The following is a 13,416-nucleotide window of genomic DNA, read 5'->3' as shown; positions in this document are numbered from 1 at the left end:
CTGCTCCCCGGGCGCCTGTCATGGTGCCCACTGCTCACTCAGGGTGATGGTTAAATACAGAGGACACATTTCACCGTGTGCTGTGCTGCAGTGTCTTACAATGACAATGACTTCACTTTCACATGGTATGGAACGCTACATGCCTCCATATGTTATTTTCTTACAAATACCAGAATACTTATAGAATACTTCTGCTGTAGCATATTTTTAAAAATAAAATCTGCAGATGTTGATGACAGTCAATTAAAAAAAAAAAAAAATTATTCGTGTAGATTCTGGACGCTGTCTCGTGACGTCACTTCCCCAATCAAGGCCGAACGCGGCCGCGCCAGCTGGCGGGTGGGAATAAGAGTCCCCGCTGTCCCCGCGTCCCCGCAGCGGCGCCATGGCTCAGGCGGAGCGGCTGACCGGACAGTTCCTGGCCTTCCAGCACATGTACAGCTACGAGAAGCGCCTGAGCTCCTTCCTGGACTGGCCGTTCCGGGAGGACTGTCAGTGCACACCTGAGCAGGTAAGAAGCGTGGAGTCAGGAGTTACGGGGACTGCAGGGGGACAGTACGGTACGGGGGACAGTGCAGTGCGGGTCAGCGGGGGTACGTTACGGGGGACAGCACGAGGTCGGGGACGGCAGGGGGACAGTACGGTACGGGGGACAGCACGAGGTCGGGGACGGCAGGGGGACAGTACGGTACGGGGGACAGCACGAGGTCGGGGACGGCAGGGGGACAGTACGGTACGGGGGACAGCACGAGGTCGGGGACGGCAGGGGGACAGTACTAAGTTGGGCACAGCATGAGGACTGGGATGGGACTGGGACAGTGCAGCAGGGGTACAGTACAGTATGAGGGACAGTACAGCGCGAAGTCGGGGGCTGCACAGGGACAGTCTCCCTGGAGACGCCACCAAGTAGTCCCGTGTCTTCGCTGGATTTTCTCACTCTCCACCTTTTACGAAGTCCTGGAAAGTCAGAATTTACTCACGCGCTGGATTCAGTGGCTGCGGCCGATTAATTTGCAGAAATGTAAGTAATCGAGCCGCCCGCTGCGCTCTCGACTGTCTGCGACGTTTCAAATGTACATTTTAATATAGTAAATCCGTGTAAACACTCGCCTATGAACCAGAAGGCCCAGGTTCAAACCCCACTTACTACCATGGTGTCCCTGAGCAAGACTCTTAACCCTGAGTGTCCCCAGGGGGGGGACTGTCCCTGTAACTACTTTTTATAGGTTTCTGTGTAAGGAGGGTACCTAAAAGTACACCAGCTAAGTTTTATAAATGTTGAATACTGAAGTCACGTTACCAAGGCAGACTTGAACCTGGTACTCCGTCTTACCCGCTAGGCTCCTGCCGCGTATTAATTTTGACGTCCTGGGATGGGATCGTGACTCGGGCGTTAACGGTCAGATTTCAGACTGGGAACCTGGGAACCTACCACCCTCGTCCACCAGATTACCCATGAACGTGCTCTATGTGCACGGATTTACACGTGATGCACTATATTAATGTACATTTGAAACGACAGTCGAGAGCGCAGCGGGCGCATTGAATTCCCAGAGGTGGCCTAGCGGTTAAGGAAGTGGCCCCGTAATCAAAAATAAAGTCTGTATTTGGGGACTTTGCAGGTTAGGATTCCGATTTCTTTCGTACCCGCTAGGCCACCTCTGCCACAAGAATTCATTTGTGAATAATTGTGAGTAATCAGAAGGTTGCCGGTTCGAATCCCGATCTGCCAAGGTGCCATTGAGCAAAGCACCGTCCCTACACGCTGCTCCCCGGGCGCCTGTCATGGCCGCCCACTGCTCACTCAGGGTGATGGGTTAAATGCAGAGGACAAATTTCACTGTGTGCATCATGTGCTGTGCTGCTGACAATCACTTCACTTTAGATGGCCAAGGCCGGGTTCGTCCACTGTCCCAGCGAAAACGAGCCGGACGTGGCCTGCTGCTTCTTCTGCCTGAAGGAGCTTGAGGGCTGGGAACCTGAAGACAACCCCAGGTGGGACGTCGACTTCTCTCGTCTCGCTGTAATGACGTTGGTGGCCTTTTCCTGAGACCTCTCCTGTACGGTGACGCGCGCCAAGATGACACATTTTAGTGCGCGGTGGCAATCGTAAGAACGGAAGGATTGGACGACCGCCTAAATTAAGTAAAATCACCAAACGGCACTGTGAATTAGGGCCGCAACATCGATGAAATCGATTCGTTGTCGCGTGACTGGGAGACGTTTGATTTTATTAAAAAAATGAATGAATCTTTAGCAGAGCGCAGTGAACGTACCCGGAATCTCACGCACTGATGCCCGCAGACTTCGGGGCCGAGCCAGAAAAAGAGGGAGGGAGAGTAAGTGTGTGCATCTGCAGTGTAAATGCAGAACAGTGTAGAACAGAGGTGGGTGGCGGCCTTGCGTTTAAGGAAGCGGCCCCGTAATCAGAAGGTTGCCGGTTCGAATCCCGTTCCGCCAAGGTGCCACCGAGCAAAGCACCGTCCCCACACACTGCTCCCCGGGCGCCTGTCATGGCCGCCCACTGCTCACCAAGGGTGATGGGTTAAATACAGAGGACAAATTTCACTGTGTGCATCGTGTGCTGTGCTGCTGTGTATCACATTCACTTTTTAAAAATAAATAAATAAATAAATAAAAAAGGTCTGTATTTGGGGACTTTGAAGGTTAGGATTCCGATTGCTTTCTTACCTGCTAGGCCACCTCTGCCACAATAATTCATTTGTGAATAATAATAATAATATGTGTGTGTGTATATATTAAAATAAAAAAGCTTCAGCTGTAAAGGTCAAGTTCCAGTCCAACAAATGAAACCATCACTCCTCACAGTCTTATGCGCCGTTCCAATATGAATGTATAATTCCGGCAGGGTCGAGCACGAGAAGCGTTCCCCCAACTGCGCCATCCTGAGGCTGACGAAGGACCGCGACGAACTGACTGTGGCGGAGTATTTTAAGCTGGAGAACGAGCGGATCGGCCTCTACGTAGTGAGTCCTGGCGTCTCCCGTGTTTCACTCTTCCTTCTCTCTACACGAACTACAGCTGGGAAATTTGAAAAGCTTTTAATTATCTTCCAGTTAAGTCATAATAGTTTCTCTGGACAGATATTTTGCGGTCAGGTGTCTACTTGTAGCCACGTCTTACTAGAGAACAATCAGACGTTTCATTAAATTATTATAATTTTAATTTTTTTTTTTTTTTTTTTTTTTTTTTTTTTTTTTTCCCCCCCTGTGAAGTTTAAAGTATAAAGATTTGAACAACTTTGACAGTTTTAAAATTGTGAATAGAAAAACCAATTAACTAAACTGTTGTTCTAACATGACCTCTGACCTGTTCTCTTCTCGTTTTGTTCTTCTGGTGAACTCATCCCAGAAGAAGATGGTCCATCTGAAGATCGCAAATTTCCGTGATGAGCTGGAAAACATAAACAAAAATCTGAAGAAGCTGTAAAGTGGGATATTTTTGTACCAGTAAACTTTTAATAAATTGATTAAACTTTTTTTTTTTTCCCATTATTATTTTTATTTTATTTTTTTTATATATATATACACACACACTTAATTAATTATTTATTTATTTTTTCAGTATTTGAACACTTAATTTTGGCCACCAGGTGGCGTAACGGTACTGCAACACTGAACCCTTACCGGCAGCCCAGCGACCGTAGTGTGAAATAAGAATTCTGACAGAACTCCCAACGTCCCCCGCTCGAACCTGCGGGCATATGGCGGCAAGCCCCTCCCCCCTCTCCGCCCCAACTGTTTCCTGAGTAACATCTATCACTTCAGAACGCCGTCAAACCAGGAGCGAGCACATGGGGAGAAATGGGAGACAAAGTTGGTCCCGTGGGACGGGAGACGGTCGAAGTGGTGTGCTGTGGCAGAAAAGTGATTGCAGTGGGGCGGGTCGCTGGGGGAGGGGCTTCCCGATCATCACATCTCTCGAATGGACTCTGTTCTGATGCTATTGTTTAATTCCCTCCTGCACTTTTAGACTTATATAAATCTGAGCCACTGGGTTTTGTTAAGTGTGAAGGGGGCGGGGTCAGGATTATAGCTCCCCATCCTCTCTTCCCCCTTCCTCCGTCCTGGATTAACGTCTAATGCAACACTCTGGACAGTGAGCCCAGATCAGCTGCTTAATTCTCCTTTATCCCCTCGCTGCCAAGCAAATAGGGGGGAAAAATAAGACATTTTCTCAAATGTGGATGACGTAACAGCGAGCGTTTTGGTTTGTGGACCCGATGATCTTCCATTTCCAGAATTAATGATATATCTAATTGCACATCGAGAAAAGGTTTCTCTGCTACTTCCTGCCTTTGTTCATCAGCGTTGGTCGGGATATTTTGACGGTTTGGGTTTTCAACCACGGCGCCACAATCCCAACCTCCACAAGTTGCCCCTCAGCGTGGCAGATGGAAGAACGGACAGATGTTCCCAACAGAAAGTTTACAACCTGAGACCCCCATTAGACCCCATCTGTTGCTTTGGTGCCTGGGTCCTCCCTCTCTCCCACCCTCCCTCTGCTTGGCTGGGCTCTGCCCACCGGGTCCCACCTCTCATCTTTCACCCACGGCCACGCCCCCCCCCGGTCCCCACCCACCCCGACTGAGCCTCCTGCCCGCGAGGTGTGGCTCAGCGGGAGGTTCCTTAAAGCGGCCCTTCTAGATTAGTTTTTAAGCCAAAGCATTGTGGGGGTCCAATAGGAAACGATCCCCGATCCTATTGGCCAGGGCTGGTGGAGGCACCTGTTCTCAAAGTACAACAAGGCATCGCCCATCCGGACGTTCTGCATCCCAGTGGTCCCAAGCGGTGTTGTAAATGCTGACAATTTGCAGAAATTTAGTCATTTACAGTTTCATTTACAGTATTTACCAGACACCCTTATCCAGAGCGACTTACAATCAGTAGTTACAGGGACAGTCCCCCCCCCGGACCAATTTAGGGTTAAGTGTCTTGTTCAGGGACACAATGGTAGTAAGTGGGATTTGAACCCGGGTCTTCTGGTTCATAGGCGAGTGTGTTACCCACTAGGCTACTAGTCCAGTCGATGGCGTTTCAAGTTTTATCTCACGCTGGTCAGTGCGATCAGTCCAGCATGTTTTACTGTCATCCTATCGAATCTGATGGTACAAAGGTCCTTTTTTTTATTGTCTTTATCATTTTAGAGGATAACCAACGTAAATACTGTTGCTACATCCAACTGTATAAAGAATATGGATCAGAAACGCTGTCTGAGTTCATTTTTAACCATCAAAACCCTCATTAGAAACACGCTTAATGGCCATATAAGAGCATGAATCCCATGAGGTTACTTAGGTTGGGGTTCTGCACTGGTCTCAAACTGCATACTTCTGTACTTAAACTGGAGTCCACACAAAAAACATGATGGTATGGGTTCCTGATGTTGAAACCAGAACAATCGAGGGTACCGACTTGATCGTAATGGTCGCCGTTTTGGCCGTGCAGCTGAGGTATAAATTGAGGAGACGTGGTTGGTTCAAAATCACAGGTCGAACGTGGCAGGGTGATGATCAAGAGGGTTATTTCTGGAACGTTCTGACAAACCGATGCATTTTCCCTGGATGTCACGTGCTGATCATTCTCCTGGCACCTCCGTATCTCCACGATCTCCATGCCCTCACGTGCAGCCTCAGACCCTCAGCCTCCGAACATCGCAGAGTTTAGAGACGGTTCCTCGCAGATCTGTTCAAACCTGTTGGGCCTGGATGGTCCTTCGTAATTCATTCGGTTTTCATCTGCACCGATTTTTTGTCGGTTATGTTTTTGCCGTGGTGCCGCTGTACGACTCTTTGATATTCTGTACCAAGTCGCTTGTTGTTTTTTTATATTTATGGATCGTTAGAAACGGACTTTTCTGTTGTTCATGTGTTGTTCTAGAAGATGCATTTGATGGGTTATCTGACAGCTCCCACTGTCAGGACTGTCCTGACGTTTTATAAAATGCTTTTTATTTCTTTAATTGTGGCCTTTTTGCTGACTGCTTGGCACGGCATCGGCTCCTCGTGCTGCCCGTTTTCTCCTCGCCTTTTCTCGCTCTCACACGCATCCCCTGTCAGGCCCTCCTACCTTGCTTTCTTTTTGTGCCTCCTTCCATAGAGACCCCCATCTGTCTCTGCTCCCGGGCCCATTGTGGAGCCTCAAAGCCGGCAACTTCCACAATGCAGTGGGCGTGCGGGGCGGGGGGGCTCTGGTAAACACGACAGCATCCAGATCCCATTAGATGCTCTTTTACTCCGACACCCCTTCAGTCCTCTCCCAGAATTCTCCCATGAGGGCCCGCCCCGAGCCCTCGGCGCCGCGGTATCACCTTCCCCCGCCCCCTCCGCTCTCGTTTAAAACTCTTTAACCTCACCTCTCCCCCCATATGTGCGACTTCTCGGGGCTGCTCTTTCTTTTCTTTTTTTTTTTAGGTGCGACCGCCGTCCTTCCAGCGGCTTCCAGCACCTGCTCCCTGTCTGGGCTCTGGCCCCGCCCCTCTCCTCTCCGATCGCACATGCTGGGAAAAGGTGGAGGACGCCCTTTAAAGCCACGAAGGGAAATGTGTGATCAACTCTAGTCATTACTAAACATTATTTGGAATATTTTCATCATTTTAACCAGGCCCTCTGCACCGTCGTCTCCGGGCCCCCAGGACGGGGCCGGGGGTCCCGGCGCAGGCCGCGGCTTACGGGCCGGCAGGATTACCCACGCACAGGCACTGATTAAAGCCTTCCAGCCTCCTATGGCCCCATTAATACAATCTTAATCACAATGCTTTATCCCTCGTCCTGCCCCTGCGGATCAGGACCTTTCATTTAGTGTGGGCCTGTGTTGTTTGGCTAGTGGATTAATTCCAGCCGCAGACAAAAAAAAAAAAAGAAAGAAAAGGGGGGAAAAACAGAGGAGAGGGAGAGATGGACGTCCCTGCGTCCATCCCTCCTGCATCCCTCACTTTTTTTTTTTTTTTTTAATCACAGCTTAGATCCCCACTCTCCTCCTCGACTCAGCGGGAACAAAGGGGATTGGACGAAAGGGGGGATCGGGGTCAAGCAGACTTCAGGGGCTGGGGCCTTTGTGATGGGCGTCGGCGTTGTGTTCCTGCATGCGACCGCGTCTATTTAAATAAAATGAAGTGGCAGAATACAGCGCGAAAGAGGGAGAACTTTTCGGAACGCGGACTTGAAGATATATTATGCTATTTAAGCAGTAGAATTTCCCCCATCAGAAGTCTTGAATTGAAGCGCCTGATAACCTGCGTGTGGGTGTTGGTAGTGGGCGTGGCCACGTTTGTGTTCAAGGGGTATTAGGAGTGTAGAGAAACCGGAGGAGATGGACACTGCGCCAGACCTGGGCGTGTCACGTATTGACAGGAGGCAGTGGTGGCCTAGTGGTTAAGGAAACGGCCCCGTAATCACAAGGTTGCCGGTTCGAATCCCGTTCTGCCACCTGTCATGGCTGCCCACTGCTCACTCAGGGTGATGGGTTAAATGCAGAGGACACATTTCACTCTGTGCACCGTGTGCTGTGTATCACAAGTGACAATCACTTTTTTTTTTAAGGAGGGGGGTTAAATCATCCAGAATGAGGAAGTATTGTTTGTGAGAGATAGCAATCATGCCTACAGGCTCCTCCCCCTTTTAAAACTTTATTTATAAAAACAACATTAAAGTCCAACTTCGGTCCTTCAGAAATAATTACACAGCAACAAAAAGGCTCGGCTTGTTTTGGTTTAATCCTGTTTATAAATCCTGGTGACATAAATGCCGCGGCGTTCGTGGCGCGGTGATATTACACTCCTGTGGGTGGGATTGGTAAACGTTGGCTCCCTTCCTCTGGAGCTTTGTGAGGTGACACAGGTCACGCTAACAGCAGCCGGTCTCCGGGGGCAAGTGCCACAGGTCAGTCCCCACAGGCCCCTCCAGTCGACAGAGCTGTACCCAACGTCATCTGTGCTGGTTTGTGTGGGGGGGACTCAGACTCCTGCCAGGTTTTTCTCTCATTGCCGGGTATTCAGAGGGTCAGGGAGGAACAGCATGATGCTGCGGCTCCAGCTGACGGCTCTCAGGCTTTCTGTTGCTTCCGGAAACTCTTCATTACTCACTTTTAGCCCATAGATGCTTACTAGTACATCTCAAAAGTTTGAATATTCTATTATTGTGTATACAGTTAGAACCATATGGGCGTAAGTGACATTTGACCAACTTTATAGGAGAGAAAAACAAGAAACCGTGACCATATTGCGGTCTAACTTAGTGTGTTCATTTTATTAAAAAGTACATTTGTATCTTCAGTGTTCAGTCACTTAGTTTGTGTTTAATAACTCTAAAGCAAACAATTATTAATATGCCTTTGCCAGTAAAAAAAAAAAGTTTTTCCAATTTGGCCCAAATGTCACTGTGGTTCTCACTGTTTCTGTAATGAAAATAACATATATTTGTTCATTATGGCTGACTGATCATAAAAATCTGAAATTATTACAATACTACCACTATCACCATTAACAGTCAATCCTAAAAAGTATTCGCCATCATTTTGGACGTCTTTGTCTTCTTGTCCATTTGCTGGTTAAAACTAGCATGCACAGTGTTGATTTCTGTACGAGTCTATTCTGTACGTGTACTGAGCTGTCAATTAAAATGCATCACATTAAAACGACATCTACTATAATCAAATATGCAAATTCTGTTACATCACAGAAATGACTGGATCAGATACTGGATCAGATATTGGATCAGATACTGGGGCAGTGGTGGCCTAGCGGTTAAGGAAGCGGCCCTGTAATCAGAAGGTTGCCGGTTCGATTCCCGATCCGCCAAGGTGCCACTGAGGTGCCACTGAGCAAAGCACCGTCCCCACACACTTCTCCCCGGGCGCCTGTCATGGCCGCCCACTGCTCACTCAGGGTGATGGGTTAAATGCAGAGGACAAATTTCACTGTGTGCATCGTGTGCTGTGCTGCTGTGTATCACATGTGACAATCACTTCACTTAAAAAAAAAAACCTTAGATAGATGGAGAGATCAATACATTTACATGTACGCCCTTATCCAGGGCGCCTAACAGTCAGTAGTGACGGGGACAGCCCCCCCCTGGAGACACTCAGGGTTCAGTGTCCTGCTCAGGGACACGATGGTAGTAAGTGGGGTTCAAACCTGGGACTTGAACTTTTGCAAAAGCCCTGCTACATTTACCAATCAATGCAAATTGTGCATGTTTAATTCATAAAGCTAAACATTTATGTATGCTTCATATAGTGTATATGTAGTATAGATTGTCTTTTACAGGCTTAGCGTTGTGTATTTTTTCCTATTTTTCCCCTCACAGCTCTATCCTTCATCAGAGTGTGTTGACGTGGTTTTGTATTTTGTGGCTTAAGTTGATTCTGTACCATTTCATTTTTATAATCTGCACCCTCCCCCATTTCTCTATATAGCAAAACATCCCGACGTGAAAACACACACACACACACGCAGAGAGAGAGAGAGAGAGAGAGTGAAAAGGAGCGTGACATCCCATCCACCTGTCCCGCTCTGTCCCGGAGTGTGGAGTAATGTGTGCTTCCAGAGTCGCGGGGAGAGAGAGAGAGAGAGGGGGGGGCGGGCCCAGCTGTCCGTCAACCCCCGACCGTTCTCCCAGCTGCCTCTCCTCCCCGAAACGAGCCGCCTGACAACAATGCGGGTCGGAGGTCAAGAGAAAGAACAGGCTGCGCGCACAATGGGCCAGTGGCGCCCTGCTAAAACAATCGCCCTCTTTTCCCCTCGCGTCCAGCAGCGCCCGGACTGGAAAAGGCGAGCCTGGGGAGATGGAGAGAGGAGAGGAGAGGAGAGGAGAGGAGAGGAGAGGAGAGGAGAGGAGAATGAAGGGGCTTCCACTTCACCACAACGGTCTCAGGGGCGCCTGGACCCCACTTTCACACACACACACACTCCCAGCCGTCCTTTATTTCATCCTTTCACCCTCCTCTCCATGTTTGCGCCCCGCCACCCTCGTCTTTGTCCGTTTGAAGAACTGGCACATTGTCCCATATCTGCAGTCAAACAAGTCCTCAGAGCCGGAGTCAATGACGGCGCGGGACTCGTCTCCACTGATATGAACGTCCCGGCGTTCCGGTCTGGTTTGGATGAGGACCCCCACCCCTCCACCCCCACCCCAAGATGTTTAAGTGCCTTTCCACATTTCCAGTATTGCTTAACGTGCCTTTAATTGTTGTTTCTGGTGAGAGCGGGGCGCGTGGGGAGGAGAGGTCTGCTGCCGTCACCTGTCCCACAGCCGGCGGTTCCCATGGCGGAGACCCCCGGCCCCCGGCGCGTGGTTTCACACGGCATTCTTCTGCACGCCTTCGTCTCCGGTCTCCTCCACCGAACCGTTACAGTTATATTGCGGCTCACGCGTCTGGACAGGAGAACCTAACCGGTTAAAAACGCTCTCGTCGCGGCAAAGGTTCTCTGTCTTGAAGCATGAAACATGAAACTTTTGGTCTTGTTCACCAAATCAGCTAAATTAGGGCCAGTGGTGGCCTAGCGGTTCAGGGAGTGCCCCCGTAATCAGAAGGTTGCCGGTTCGAATCCCGATCCGTCAAGGTGCCACCGAGCAAAGCACCGTCCCCACACACTGCTCCCCGGGCGCCTGTCATGGCTGCCCGCTGCTCACTCAGGGTGATGGTTAAATGCAGAGGACAAATTTCACTGTGTGCACCGTGTGCTGCGCTGCTGTGTATCACAAGTGACAATCACTTCACTTTAAATGGAATACTTTTAATTATAAAGTCAAGTTCTGAATTAAATTTGGTGACGTTTTCTGACCGATTCATATTTTTGGGGTGAAACGTGGGCTCGTTCTGGACACGGCCACCCCCGCTGTGGACGGACCAAAGATCTGCTGATCTCCTCGCGGGAAGCGAGACCTTTTCAGTCCACCGAGCCTCATCGATCATCCTGTCGCGGCAATTTGTCGTCACGTGTCGTGACGTCTCCCCCCCGGCCGAGGACTTCCGAATGTCCCGCGCCCCACGACAGAGACACGAGGCGCAGCCAAACGTGGTAGCAAATGGAATAGCATTTATTATAAGAATATTTATTTCATTAAGTGCGAAACAGAGACATATTTACAAGAAGGTTGCACCGTGTGACAAGTACAGTGGTGAGTGACACAGAAAATAAATAATTTAAATAGATCCTCCGTAGCGGCGACTGGAAATGCAATGACAACAACAACAATGACAATTAAAAAACAGAAACTCAGAGGTGACAGTCGTCAGAATAAATAATAAATACTGGTTGAAAAAATCCCTTGTGCCGTGACGTGGTTGCTGGTGGCCGCGCCTTCGGCCCTCGCGGGTAGTCCCGGCGCTGGAGTCCCTGCGGCCGCGCCCGCCCCGCCCCTTCACTCGCTGTAAATGGAGGTCATCTGCGACGCCACCATGTGGGTCGCGGCGAAGGAGTCGAACGCCATGTCCAAGGGCAGCTCGTAGCGCGCCGCGGGGAAGAGGGCGTGGGCCTGGGCGCCGGTGGGCAGGGCGGCCATGGAGGACGGGGGGTAGTGGTGGGAGGAGAGGTAGTGGCCGGGCGGGGGGTGCGGCAGGAAGCCCTTCTCTGCCTCGCGGGGCGAGGGCTCCTGTTTCAGGGCGAAGTTCCCGCTGATGCTCAGCGGGGGGGTCAGGGGCCCGTCGTAGGGCGGCGTGCCGCCGCCGCAGTCGTTGGGCGAGGGGTTCTCGTAGGCCGGGCCCTTGAAGCCCTTGAGGTTCAGGAGGTGCGAGGCTTCCAGGGAGCCGTACGGAGGGCTGGGGAGCCCCGGGGACGGGTAGCTGCTGAGGGGGTGGGCGGCCTGCCCCCCCAGGTCCGTCCCGGGCCCTCCGCACTTCTTGTCCAGCTTCCCCAGGAGCACGGGGGCGGCGCCCAGCTGCAGGCAGCCGGCCACCAGGTTGCTGGTGGGCTGGGACAGGCCTTTGCACAGCATCTCCACGAAGCCGTGGCTCTCGGGGGACTGGCCGCTCTCCAGCACCTCGGACAGGGCCCAGATGTAGTTGCGGGCCAGCCGCAGCGTCTCGATCTTGGACAGCTTCTGGGTCTTGGAGTAGCAGGGCATGACGCGCCGCAGGTTGTCCAGGGCGTCGTTGAGGCCGTGCATGCGCGAGCGCTCCCTGGCGTTGGCCTTCACCCTCCGGGCGCGGAAGCGCTCCTGCCTGGCTTTGGTCATCTTCTTCTTCTTCGGGCCCCGTCGCTTGGGCCCTTTCTCTCCGTCCAGGCCGGTCTCCTCGTCCTCCTCCTCCTCCTCCTCCTCCTCGATGTCCTCGCTGCCCAGCTCCAGGGGGCCGTGGCTCGTGCCACCTCCACCCAGGCCGTAGCGGCCCATGTCCGGCGTCCGGTCCCCGTCCTGTGAGCTGACGTCCTCGTCCATCCAGCCCAGCGCGGTGACCAGCTCGCTCACGTCTCTGGCTTTACCGTACGGCTTGGTCATCATCTTCGCTCTGAGGAGAGAAAAACTCCGGTCAGCGTCTCTCAGCGCCAGTTTGCGCATGCGCGACCACGACAATTTTCCGATATGGCCTCGCCGCGTCGCGTCGCCTCGGCCTTAATGCTGGAGACGCCGTCAATCTGGGACACGCCAGGATTTGGCGCGCAGATAAAGCGCGGGGATTTAACTCCGGAGCCGCGCAACGTAACATCCATTTAATCATAAAGGCGCAAAATAAGAACGCAAACGGGTTTTAAACGGTTGTGCGTTCATACATAGAAATATAAAAATCGAAATATATCCCGCGGTTAGAATTTTTATTGTAATTCAGTACGTTGTTGATGATAGATAGATAGATAGATAGATAGATAGATAGATAGATAGATAGATAGATAGATAGATAGATAGATAGATAGATAGATAGAAAATCACGCAGTTATTTGAATATTATCACATAAACGATGATAATACTGTGGTGCGTAAAGAGCGTTTTAGAACTAATTTAGCGATCGTGGAACACTACATGCAGCACACTGCATGTATACCGGTGATGGTGTATCTGACCTGTTTGCGTGGGGGGGGGGGTTCTGGTCACTTCTGCCGAAGTCCCGGTTCTGTCCTCCGCGCAACTTCACGTCTCCATCCACTCGGCCCCTGCAAGCGCGGCTCCCGTCCACCTCTGGCGCTGCGCGCGTCCGACTGGCCATTTCTAGGGTTCGAGTGGCCCCGCCCATCCGCGCCCCGCCCACCCCCTTTCCGACCCCCCTCTCCTTCTTGCGCGCGTGGCGCGCTCGTGGCCAAAACTTTTACGACCTCAACTGGCGCTTTATTGTGATGAGATGAGATGTGATGTGATGCGTGTGTGTGTGTGTGTGTGTGTGTGTGTGTGTGTGTGTGTGTGTGTGCAATAAAAGAAGCTCTGTGTGTGGGAGGGGGGATTAAATAAATTAACCCATAAAAAC

At 51.1% G+C, this 13,416-nt stretch overlaps 2 protein-coding genes across 2 annotated transcripts; one reads left to right on the top strand and one right to left on the bottom strand.

Moving 5' to 3' along the window:
• Positions 1-315: 315 nt before the first annotated feature.
• Positions 316-3,499, top strand: birc5b (baculoviral IAP repeat containing 5b). The gene is made up of 4 exons (XM_028994617.1): positions 316-511; positions 1,886-1,995; positions 2,870-2,987; positions 3,373-3,499. Exons 1-4 carry the CDS (start codon positions 386-388, stop codon positions 3,448-3,450), a joined length of 432 nt encoding a protein of 143 aa, XP_028850450.1. The 5' UTR covers positions 316-385; the 3' UTR covers positions 3,451-3,499.
• A 7,539-nt stretch (positions 3,500-11,038) lies between these two features.
• neurod4 (neuronal differentiation 4) lies at positions 11,039-13,138 on the bottom strand. Its single transcript, XM_028992966.1, has 2 exons — positions 13,019-13,138; positions 11,039-12,467 (listed from the first exon to the last, which is right to left on the bottom strand). The coding sequence occupies exon 2, from the start codon at positions 12,458-12,460 to the stop codon at positions 11,384-11,386; it is 1,077 nt and encodes a 358-aa protein (XP_028848799.1). The 5' UTR covers positions 12,461-12,467; positions 13,019-13,138; the 3' UTR covers positions 11,039-11,383.
• Between the last annotated feature and the right edge of the window lie 278 nt (positions 13,139-13,416).

The sequence above is a fragment of the Denticeps clupeoides genome, chromosome 10 (assembly GCF_900700375.1).
Source record: "Denticeps clupeoides chromosome 10, fDenClu1.1, whole genome shotgun sequence".
Classification (NCBI taxonomy): Eukaryota; Metazoa; Chordata; class Actinopteri; order Clupeiformes; family Denticipitidae; genus Denticeps; species Denticeps clupeoides.
The sequence above is the reverse complement of the archived record's forward strand: the minus strand, read 5'-3'. Positions and strand labels throughout refer to the sequence as shown.

Excerpts from the sequence above, each read along its gene's own strand:
- neurod4 (XM_028992966.1), bottom strand. The coding sequence starts at position 12,460 with ATGATGACCAAGCCGTACGGTAAAGCCAGAGACGTGAGCGAGCTGGTC.
- birc5b (XM_028994617.1), top strand. The coding sequence starts at position 386 with ATGGCTCAGGCGGAGCGGCTGACCGGACAGTTCCTGGCCTTCCAGCAC. Across the intron at positions 1,996-2,869 it reads GAACCTGAAGACAACCCCAG|GGTCGAGCACGAGAAGCGTT; the intron begins GTGGGACGTCGA and ends TAATTCCGGCAG. Across the intron at positions 2,988-3,372 it reads AGCGGATCGGCCTCTACGTA|AAGAAGATGGTCCATCTGAA; the intron begins GTGAGTCCTGGC and ends AACTCATCCCAG.